Raw genomic sequence first — 11,384 nt, forward strand, 5'->3', positions numbered from 1 at the left:
AGGGCAGTAATGCACAGAGAGATCTGCAGTTCTGAGGGAATATTAAAGCTGATAAATCCCTTATGCGACCAGTAGGTGTCAGTGCAGGTCTGCTTAAGCTCACATGAGCAATCTAGCGTCTTTTGCAGAAGTTTCACTATACTTCTCTGGATTTGGGCTCTTAGGAGAGGGCAGTAATCGTTTGGAGTTTGATTTATATTGCCCTTGTTTTACTTTATCCTATGTGCACTAAGGAGGGATGGTGAACTTTGGTAGTTCAATTTGTGCACTTTCTTGGTCTAGGGATCTATTGTGCCCAGTGCTCCTCTCTCTGTGGGGTTTGTTGTGCTCTCTGGTTCCAAGAGCATAAACTGTCAGGGGGTCACTAGTTCACCTCTGCAAAGACCCGACCACCCCGGTCTCAGCTCCCGCAGCCCCAGCAGCCAGCACTCCCCAGCCACCGCTCACCTCCCGTCAGGCAGTCACCTCTCCGCACCACACTCCCCGCTGGCAAGAAGTATGGCCACTAGGTGTCAGTGGAGTACCAGTCACCGCAGGCTGCTTATGTGAGATCTCAGATTAACAAAGTGTCTTATGGAGCTGTGGTTTCGGTTTATAACCCGAGAAGTGAGCTTGTCCCCCAGGGGAATCTTCAGCGGTCTAGCTCCTGTTCAGGTGTACCACGGTGAGTAGAAAAATCACTTATATAGGCTTGTTTGCACAGTGGCAGGGAGGGTGACCCCAGTACGATTGGAGGATGTAGTATTTGGGGTAAGGAGGAGAGGGCTAGCAGGTAATATTGTGTGCAAGTGGGCTTCCTCTGTCTCAGGATGTACAGGTCCTTCTCAAAAAATTAGCATATAGTGTTAAATTTCATTATTTACCATAATGTAATGATTACAATTAAACTTTCATATATTATAGATTCATTATCCACCAACTGAAATTTGTCAGGTCTTTTATTGTTTTAATACTGATGATTTTGGCATACAACTCCTGATAACCCAAAAAACATGTCTCAATAAATTAGCATATTTCACCCATCCAATCAAATAAAAGTGTTTTTTAATAACAAACAAAAAAACCAACAAATAATAATGTTCAGTTATGCACTCAATACTTGGTCGGGAATCCTTTGGCAGAAATGACTGCTTCAATGCGGCGTGGCATGGAGGCAATCAGCCTGTGACACTGCTGAGATGTTATGGAGGCCCAGGATGCTTCAATAGCGGCCTTAAGCTCATCCAGAGTGTTGGGTCTTGCGTCTCTCAACTTTCTCTTCACAATATCCCACAGATTCTCTATGGGGTTCAGGTCAGGAGAGTTGGCAGGCCAATTGAGCACAGTAATACCATGGTCAGTAAACCATTTACCAGTGGTTTTGGCACTGTGAGCAGGTGCCAGGTCGTGCTGAAAAATGAAGTCTTCATCTCCATAAAGCATTTCAGCCGATGGAAGCATGAAGTGCTCCAAAATCTCCTGATAGCTAGCTGCATTGACCCTGCCCTTGATGAAACACAGTGGACCAACACCAGCAGCTGACATGGCACCCCACACCATCACTGACTGTGGGTACTTGACACTGGGCTTCAGGCATTTTGGCATTTCCTTCTCCCCAGTCTTCCTCCAGACTCTGGCACCTTGATTTCCAAATGACATGCAAAATTTGCTTTCATCAGAAAAAAGTACTTGGGACCACTTAGCAACAGTCCAGTGCTGCTTCTCTGTAGCTCAAAAGTGGCTTTACCTGGGGAATGCGGCACCTGTAGCCCATTTCCTGCACACGCCTGTGCACGGTGGCCCTGGATGTTTCCACACCAGACTCAGTCCACTGCTTCCTCAGGTTCCCCAAGGTCTGGAATCGGTCCTTCTCCACAATCTTCCTCAGGGTCCGGTCTCCTCTTCTCGTTGTACAGCGTTTTCTGCCACATTCTTTCCTTCCAACAGACTTACCATTGAGGTGCCTTGATACAGCACTCTGGGAACAGCCTATTTGTTGAGAAATTTCTTTCTGGGTCTTACCCTCTTGCTTGAGGGTGTCAATGATGGCCTTCTTGACATCTGTCAGGTCGCTAGTCTTACCCATGATGGGGGTTTTGAGTAATGAACCAGGCAGGGAGTTTATAAAAGCCTCAGGTATCTTTTGCATGTGTTTAGAGTTAATTAGTTGATTCAGAAGATTAGGGTAATAGGTCGTTTAGAGAACCTTTTCTTGATATGCTAATTTATTGAGACAGGTTTTTTGGGTTATCAGGAGTTGTATGCCAAAATCATCAGTATTAAAACAATAAAAGACCTGACAAATTTCAGTTGGTGGATAATGAATCTATAATATATGAAAGTTTAATTGTAATCATTACATTATGGTAAATAATGAAATTTAACACTATATGCTAATTTTTTGAGAAGGACCTGTATATAATTCTGACAGGCAGGTCTCTGTGAGCTTAATCCTCTCTGGTGTGGTGGAAGGATCACTCCCAGACAGGGCAGCTAGCTTCTCCAATCAGTTCCAAGCAGCAGGCACGCAGCACCACAGTTTCCGTCCCTCTATATCCCTGCCCCCTCCCAGGGCCGACAGGGCTCCTCTCTGCCGTGCGGTGCAGCTAGCAGGGGTCTGTTCAGGGGGTCAAATGCCAGCAACACCACGCGGCCGACTCCTATCAGGGGAGCTGTGGCCGCAAGCAGCCTCTCCTCACCTCTCCCGACGTCTGGATGGAGCCGGTGCCGCTGCACTTCGCCAGCAGCTGCCGCGGTGATCTGTGCCTCCGTGTGCCGGTCAGGGGGATGTACTTCTCTGAGGGGCCGCTCTGGAGCCCACACCAGACAGTGAGTTGTGGGGGTTTCCTCCCGCGGCGCGTTCTCTCCACTTTAGGAGCAGCGCGGCTGAAGAATGCTGCAGGGGCCGGCGGGCGGGCTACTTCTTCTATGTGTCCCCGGTTACAGACACGAGGCGCACGCTGGTAAGCGTTAAGGGCCCGGATGTCTCCAATGAAGGGGGCTCCTTCACTCTATCAGGGCCACTTCACCCGCGGGGGGATGGGGTTCGGGTACAGCCTCCCAGGCAGGACGCGGTCAGGGAGTACCTCCAGCCGGCTTCAGGCCTGGTCCTAGGCCTCGATCCTCTGCTGCGCTCCCAGCCTGTGTGAACAGTTAAAAAGGCCAAATGCAGGCTCCACTGTCTTCAGGGAGGTAGATGACACCCTTCAGTGGTGCGGATGGGACTTGTTGATCTTTAGATTGAGCAGATTGTGGCAGTTGTTAATGGAGCTCAGAGAACACGTGTCCTTCTCTCTCAGCTGCAGGCCACGCCCCCCGTGGACTCTTTATTTGATATTTTGATTTTGTAGTAATTTCTGCCTTCCTTTTCTTCATAGATTCCTAGCAACCGGTGAATCCCTGTCTTCCCTACATTTTCAATTCAGACTGGGCATTTCCACAATATCAGGAATAGTGAGGCACACTTGCCGTGGACTGTGGGACTGTCTGCATGAAGAATACATTCCACATCCCACAATGCAGACATGGTTGGAAGTAGCTGACAGATTCCTGGAAGTGTGCCAGTTTCCCAATTGCTTGGGTGCGGTGGACGGGAAACACATCCGTATCGTGAAACCGGCTGGTTCTGGATCTCAGTATTTCAACTACAAGAAGTACTTTTCCATCGTGCTGATGGCCATCGCCGATGCGGATTCCAAATTTGTAGCGGTGGACATTGGGGCGTATGGCCGTTCTAATGATTCGCAAGTTTTCAAACTGTCTTCTATGGGGCGGCATTTATATGGCCAAACCTTTCAATTTCCCCCCCCAAGACCACTGCCTCAAACCTCTGAGCCACCAATGCCATTTGTATGTGTTGGGGATGAAGCTTTTCAGCTTTCAGAGCATCTTTTGAAACCCTACTCCAGCCGTGGTTTAACCAATACTAAAAGAATTTTCAACTACAGACTCACACGTGCAAGGAGAATGGTGGAGTGTGCGTTTGGGATCCTAACCGCCAAATGGAGAGTTCTCTTGACATCCATAAACTTAAAGACAGACACTGTGGATGAGGTGGTGAAAGCGTGTGTTGTCCTACACAATTATGTTATATCCAAGGAACAGCTTTCCATTGAGGATCACTCTGCCGAAACCACCTTGATGGATTATAGCAACCAGACATACAGAAGTTCTGCCACAGTTTCCAGAATACGGGATCACTTTGCAGAATATTTTAGTTCGCCCTAAGGAAGAATACACTGGCAGGATGATAGAGTTTACACATGTTGTATGTACCTAGTAATTACTTTAACCTTTACCCATGTTGTGTACCTGTTGTTTTTACCTTACCCATGTTGTGTACCAGTTTGGTTTTTACCCTCATGTTGCGTACCTGTTTGGGTTTACCTTTTACCCATGTTGCGTACCTGTTGTTTTTACCTTTACCCATGTTGTGTACAAGTTAGGTTTTCACCCTCATGTTGCGTACCTGTTTGTGTTTACCTTTTACCCATGTTGGGTACCTGTTTGAGTTTATTTTTAAACCAAGATTTGCATCTTTTTTGGTTTTACCCAAAGTACTACTGTTACTAATAAACCTTTTCTAACAAAAGTCTTATTTGTGCCTAATGAATAAATACAAGAGAGTTTTCAACCAAAAAAATTTTATTAACCTAACGTAACAACACGCCAAAAAATGGGATACTAAATGTTTTCATATGTCGGGGTGGAGATAATATCGGAGGGACTGTCTGATAGGGACACTTCGACAGTGGGAGTGTGGAGAGAGGAATGTGATGGTGGTGGAGATTGTTCAACGGTTAGGGGTGAAGGAGTGGAGAAAGCAATTGAGCGGGTGGACAAGAAAGTGGGATTCGGGTTAGAAATTTGGTAGGATGGAGGGGTGTAGGAAATGTTTTGTGAGGATTGGGTGGCAGAATGAGTGATGTGTGTAGAAGATGTTTGGGAAGAGGGTGATAGAGTCTGTTGGAAGTGGGCAGGGAGAGGAGGCGAGGATGAAGTAGATGGGAAGTTGTATGGGTCGGGATCATCATATGGGTGGGAAGTGGCACGGGCGGGAGGCTGGTAGTGTGGATGGTGGGAAGGGGCACGGGGCTGGTGGTGTGGCTGGTGGGAAGGGGCACGGGAATGCGGATAGTGTTGTGGCTGTTGGGACGGGGCACGATGTGGATGATGGCTAGTTGGGCGGGATGGGGCAAGGTCAGTTTGGCGATACGGGTCAGGAGGATGGTACTGGCTGTAGTGGTGGACAGTGGAGGAAGGGGGGCCAGTTGGAGGATGGTTGGAAAGACTATCTGCTCTAGAGGCAATTAGCGCTAGAGTAGACTGGCAGGATTCCATTACTTGCATCTGCTGAGAAGTAGATAGCGTCTCCATTTGCTCAAGCACCGACTGAAAAAAAGTGTTGTTCGGTGACTGTTTTGCCTCTGAACGCATCGTTACCAGAAGTGTATGCATCTCGAGCATACTTTTATTTATGAAATTGAATCCTGCAGCCATTTGCTCGGACAAAACTTTCAGACAGTTCTGGAACGATGCGTTCAGGTGCAAGAACTCGGGAGCATAACTATGTACCTGACCCCTCTGGCGAAACCGCCCCGATGCTACAGGTGTACTAGAGGTGGCTGCAGCAGAGGGGTGGGGTACAGGAAACGCTATGTTCTCACCAGCAGCTACATGCAATGGAACCGGCCAGGATGCTCCAGCGCTCGTGGATGGGAAAGAGGGATCAGTAGAGTGGGAAGGTGCAGAGTGGGAAGGTGCAGAGGGTTCCTCACTGTCAAAGTGTCCCTCGGTGGCGGCCTCCTGAGGGATCGCCCCAGAAGTGTTCAATTGTGCTGCAGGCTCCCGAGTGCTCCCAACGGTACTGTGGAAAAAGAGAGAAACAAACAATTAATATACTGTCATTGCATGGCCCTGGCTGAAAGAGCAAAAGAGGTTAGACATGTTAAACATTAGTGCATGTGGTGGGTAATATTTACCTTCGGGTGACCATTGTTGACCTGAGGAACGACAGGGCCCTTGCGTATTTGTACGTGCTCCTGCATCCTCCAGATCCACTCGGGGCCCGCATCTCTTTATTGAACTCCTTCTTAAAGCGATCCCTGATCGACCGCCACCTTTTCACAATCCGCTCACCTGTTAAAATAGGAGAAAGACAACTTGGTTAGAAACAGCATTTTAGAATGCATCACCAAAACTGAACTGAGGATACTTACGTTCTTGAATCTGGGCCTGAACATCTAGGTTCTCCCACCTCGGAATCAATTCACAGCAGATTTGCTCCCAGAGTCGACGGGTCACTGAGAGATCAGCATGGCGGCGGTCACCCATATACCACAATGGCTCCCTGTCTCTGACAAGATCGATGAGGAGGTCAATATCAAGGCCGACCTCCTCACCGTCCGAATCTTCAGCACGCTGTGAAACCTGTTTGAAAAGGGGAAAAAAAATTAACAACAAATTTGAAACATTGCTAACCTCCACCCAAAAAATATCAAAAAACCTACACGACGACGGCCGCCACGTGAATGTCGCCGACGACCCTGGGAGCCACTGGAAGGACCTATTGCTTGGGCACCAGATTCAGAACTCTAGAAGAGAAAAATAAAAAATTATGTGCTTGTTGGTAGCCATTCTATGTGTTGTGTGCCATGTGATATATATGTTTTGTATGTGTTGTGTGAGGTTTGAAAGTATCAGTTTCTATGTATTTTGACGTAAGAACCTTGTGTTATGTTTTTGTGTGTAGTGTAGGGTGTGTTTCCGCAATACATCACAGATACATACCAATTGTGAGCCCTCTCCGTGGGTTTCTCCACCCCTTCCCTCATCTTCGGGCACCACCTCTTCTCCTGGGGACTCAGCCTCATCAGCTTCCTACGGTGAAAGATAAAGAAATACATGATACACACACACACACCTTAGCTTCATACTAACCTCTGTGCGTTGATGGCGAGGAGGAGGAGGGCTCCCCGAAGACATGGCTGCAGGCTCTCGGCTCTGTGGCTGGCTCTCGGCTCTGTGGCTGGCTCTCGGCTCTGTGGCTGGCTCTCGGCTCTGTGGCAGGCTCTCGGCTCTGTGGCAGGCTCTCGGCTCTGTGGCTGGCTCTCGGCTCTGTGGCAGGCTCTCGGCTCTGTGGCAGGCTCTCGGCTCTGGCTGGCTCTCGGCTCTGTGGCTGGCTCTCGGCTCTGTGGCAGGCTCTCGGCTCTGTGGCTGGCTCTCGGCTCTGTGGCAGGCTCTCGGCTCTGTGGCAGGCTCTCGGCTCTGTGGCAGGCTCTCGGCTCTGTGGCAGGCTCTAGGGCAGGCTTCTGGCTCCTTCCGTCTTGTCAGGGTGTCGCAGGGTGTTGGCTCTTCTGCTTTTGGGCTGCAAATGGCTGAAGGCCTCATGGCCCTGCTTTATATATAGTCCAGGGGGCTGATCAAAGTTTTTTGAGCATGCTCAGTGCAAAAAGCCGGATACGACTTTTTCCACTTTCCGGCGTCCATAGGCATGCATTGTTGTAAAAAGCCGGAAAGGCCGGATCCGGCCTTTCCGGCTTTTTCGCCGGAGACAAAAAAACGTTACAGTAGACGTTTTTTCCAGACGCCGAAATCGACTTGACGCCGGATCCGGCATCACACCGGAAGGACCGCTGGCCCATCCGGCACCAATAATATTCAATGGGGGAAATGCCGGATCCGGTTTCTCCGGTTTTCTATCCGGTTTTTATCGGAAGAGCCGGAATTCGCCTGAAACAAAAAACCTGATGTGTGAATGCAGCCTAAGTCAGTGCAGTCCCCATAGGGAAACACAAGGGCAGAATCAGATACCATCCCTGAACAGCCCCTGGAAATTACCTAGGACTTCCCAGATGCCAGAAAACCGACAACTCATCAATGAGTGAGGACGTTCCATTTCCTTCAACATTATTGTTTTTGTTTATCTGATCCACTTTTGAAGTGGTTGGTTTTAAGGTTCTAATTTTAATATATCTTATCCACCACTGGCCTTTTGTTTGCATTGTCTAACCCACTATGCACTTTAAGAACCATAGTATTTAATATGTACAGCTCTGGCAAAAATTAAGAGCCCACCACATCAAAACCCTGTCATGGGCAGCCCTATCTCCAGACCGGAACCCCATTGAAAACCACTGTAATGTAATCCAAGAGGATGATGGATAGTCACAAGCCATCAAAGAAGAACTGCTTACATTTTTGTGCCAAAAGAAGTGTGAAAAACTGGTAAAAAGCATGCCAAGACGCATGAAAGCTGTGATTAAAAATCATGGTTATTCCACAAAATAGTGATTTCCGAACTCTTCCTGAGTTAAAACATTAGTATTGTTGTTTCTAAATGATTATGAACTTGTTTTCTTTGCATTATTTGAGGTCTGAAAGCACTGTTTTTTTTAATTTTGGCCATTTTTCTTTTTCAGATTAAAAATACAAAATTTATTGCTGAGAAATTAAGAGACATGTTGTCAGAAGTTTTTAGAATAAATAAACAATTTACATTTTATTCAAAAATATCCCTATAAAGAGAAAAATAACACAAACTGAACATTTTGCAGTGGTCTCTTAATTTTTGCCAGAGCTGTATATATGCCAGTGCATACTATCTATATCATAAATACTCAAGGGTATTCCACCTCCTCATTTAAATACAGTGGGTATGGAAAGTATTCAGACCCCTTTAAATTTTTCACTCTTTGTTTCATTGCGGCCATTTGGTAAATTCAAAAAAGTTTATTTTTTCACATTAATGTACACTCTGCACCCCATCTTGACTGAAAAAAAACAAATGTAGAAATTTTTGCAAATTTATTAAAAAGAAAAACTGAAATATCACATGGTCATAAGTATTCAGACCCTTTGCTCAGACACTCATATTTAAGTCACATGCTGTCCATTTTCTTGTCATCCTCCTTGAGATGGTTCTACTCCTTCATTGGAGTCCAGCTGTGTTTAATTGAACAGATAGGACTTGATATGGAAAGGCACACACCTGTCTATATACAACTTCACAGCTCACAGTGCATGTCAGACCAAATGAGAGTCATATGGTCAAATTAACTGGCGAAGGAGCTCAGAGACAGAATTGTGGCAAGGCACAGATCTGGCCAAGGTTACAACAGAATTTCTGCAGTACTCAAGGTTCCTAAAAGCACAGTGGCCTCCATAATCCTTAAATGGAATAAGTTTGGGACCACCAGAAGTCTTCCTAGACCTGGCCGTCCAGCCAAACTGAGCAATCGTGGGAAAAGAGCCTTGGTGAGAGAGGTAAAGAAGAACCCCAAGATCACTGTGGCTGAGCTCCAGAGATGCAGTAGGGAAATTAGAGAAAGTTCCACAAAGTCGACTATCAATGCAGTCCTCCTCCAGTCGGGCCTTTATGGCAGAGTGGCCTGACAGAATCCTCTCCTCAGTGCAAGACTTATGAAAGCCTGCATAGAGTTTGCTAAAAACACATGAAGGACTCCCAGACTATGAGAAATACAATTCTCTGGTCTGATGTGATGAAGATAGACATTATTGGTGATAATTGTAAGTGGTATGTGTGGAGAAAACCAGGCACTGCTCATCACCTGACCAATACAATTCCAACAGTGAAACATGGTGGTGGCAGCATTATGCTATGGGGGTGTTTTTCAGCTGCAGGGACATGATGACTGGTTGTCATTGAAGGAAACATGAATGCGGCCAAGTACAGAGATATCCTGTATGAAAACCTCTTCCAGAGTTCTCTGGACCTCAGACTTGGCCGAAGGTTCACCTTCCAACAAGACAATGACCCTAAGCACACAGCTAAAATAACAAAGGAGTGGCCTCAGAACAACTCTGTGACCATTCTTGACTGGCCCAGCTAGAGCCCTGACCTATACCTAATTAACCCCTTCATGACCCAGCCTATTTTGACCTTAAAGACCTTGCCGTTTTTTGCAATTCTGACAAGTGTCCCTTTATGAGGTAATAACTCAGGAACGCTTCAACGGATCCTAGCGGTTCTGAGATTGTTTTTTCGTGACATATTGGGCTTCATGTTAGTGGTAAATTTAGGTCAATAAATTCTGCGTTTATTTGTGATAAAAACGGAAATTTGGCGAAAATTTTGAAAATTTTGCAATTTTCACCTTTTGAATTTTTATTCTGTTAAACCAGAGAGTTATGTGACACAAAATAGTTAATAAATAACATTTCCCACATGTATACTTTACATCAGCACAATTTTGGAAACAAAATTTTTTTTTGCTAGGAAGTTATAAGGGTTAGAATTTGACCAGCGATTTCTCATTTTTACAACGAAATTTACAAAACCATTTTTTTTAGGGACCACCTCACATTTGAAGTCAGTTTGAGGGGTCTATATGGCTGAAAATACCCAAAAGTGACACCATTCTAAAAACTGCACCCCTCAAGGTACTCAAAACCACATTCAAGAAGTTTATTAACCCTTCAGGTACTTCACAGCAGCAGAAGCAACATGGAAGGAAAAAATGAACATTTAACTTTTTAGTCACAAAAATTATCTTTTAGCAACAATTTTTTTATTTTCCCAATGGTAAAAGGAGAAACTGAACCACGAAAGTTGTTGTCCAATTTATCCTGAGTACACTGATACCTCATATGTTGGGGTAAACCACTGTTTGGGCGCACGGCAGGGCTTGGAAGGGAAGGAGCGCCATTTGACTTTTTGAATGAAAAATTGGCTCCACTCTTTAGTGGACACCATGTCACGTTTGGAGAGCCCCCGTGTGCCTAAAAATTGGAGCTCCCCCACAAGTGACCCCATTTTGGAAACTAGATGCCCCAAGGAACTTATCTAGATGCACAGTGAGCACTTAGAACCCCCAGGTGCTTCACAAATTGATCCGTAAAAATGAAAAAGTACTTTTTTTTCACAAAAAAATTCTTTTAGCCTCAATTTTTTCATTTTCACATGGGCAACAGGATAAAATGGATCCTAAAATTTGTTGGGCAATTTCTCCCAAGTACACCAATACCTCACATGTGGGGGTAAACCACTGTTTGGGCACATGGTAAGGCTCGGAAGGGAAGGAGCGCCATTTGACTTTTTGAATGAAAAATTATCTCCATCGTTAGCGGACACCATGTCGCGTTTGGAGAGCCCCTGTGTGCCTAAACATTGGAGCTCCCCCACAAGTGACCCCATTTTGCAAACTAGACCCCCCAAGGAACTTATCTAGATGCCTAGTGAGCCCTTTAAACCCTCAGGTGCTTCACAAATTGATCTGTAAAAATGAAAAAGTACTTTTTTTCACAAAAAAATTCTTTTTGCCTCAATTTTTTCATTTTCACATGGGCAATAGGATAAAATGGATCATAAAATTTGTTGGGCAATTTCTCCCGAGTACGCCGATACCTCATATGTGGGGGTAAACCACTGTTTGGGCACACGGCAG

At 45.9% G+C, this 11,384-nt stretch overlaps 1 protein-coding gene across 1 annotated transcript; it reads left to right on the forward strand.

Annotated features, from left to right (window-relative positions):
* Positions 1-513: 513 nt before the first annotated feature.
* LOC138652295 (uncharacterized) lies at positions 514-4,570 on the forward strand. The gene is made up of 2 exons (XM_069743086.1): positions 514-664; positions 3,357-4,570. The coding sequence occupies exon 2, from the start codon at positions 3,496-3,498 to the stop codon at positions 4,204-4,206; it is 711 nt and encodes a 236-aa protein (XP_069599187.1). The 5' UTR covers positions 514-664; positions 3,357-3,495; the 3' UTR covers positions 4,207-4,570.
* The last annotated feature ends 6,814 nt before the right edge of the window (positions 4,571-11,384 follow it).

Source organism: Ranitomeya imitator, chromosome 1, assembly GCF_032444005.1.
Source record: "Ranitomeya imitator isolate aRanImi1 chromosome 1, aRanImi1.pri, whole genome shotgun sequence".
NCBI lineage: Eukaryota > Metazoa > Chordata > Amphibia > Anura > Dendrobatidae > Ranitomeya > Ranitomeya imitator.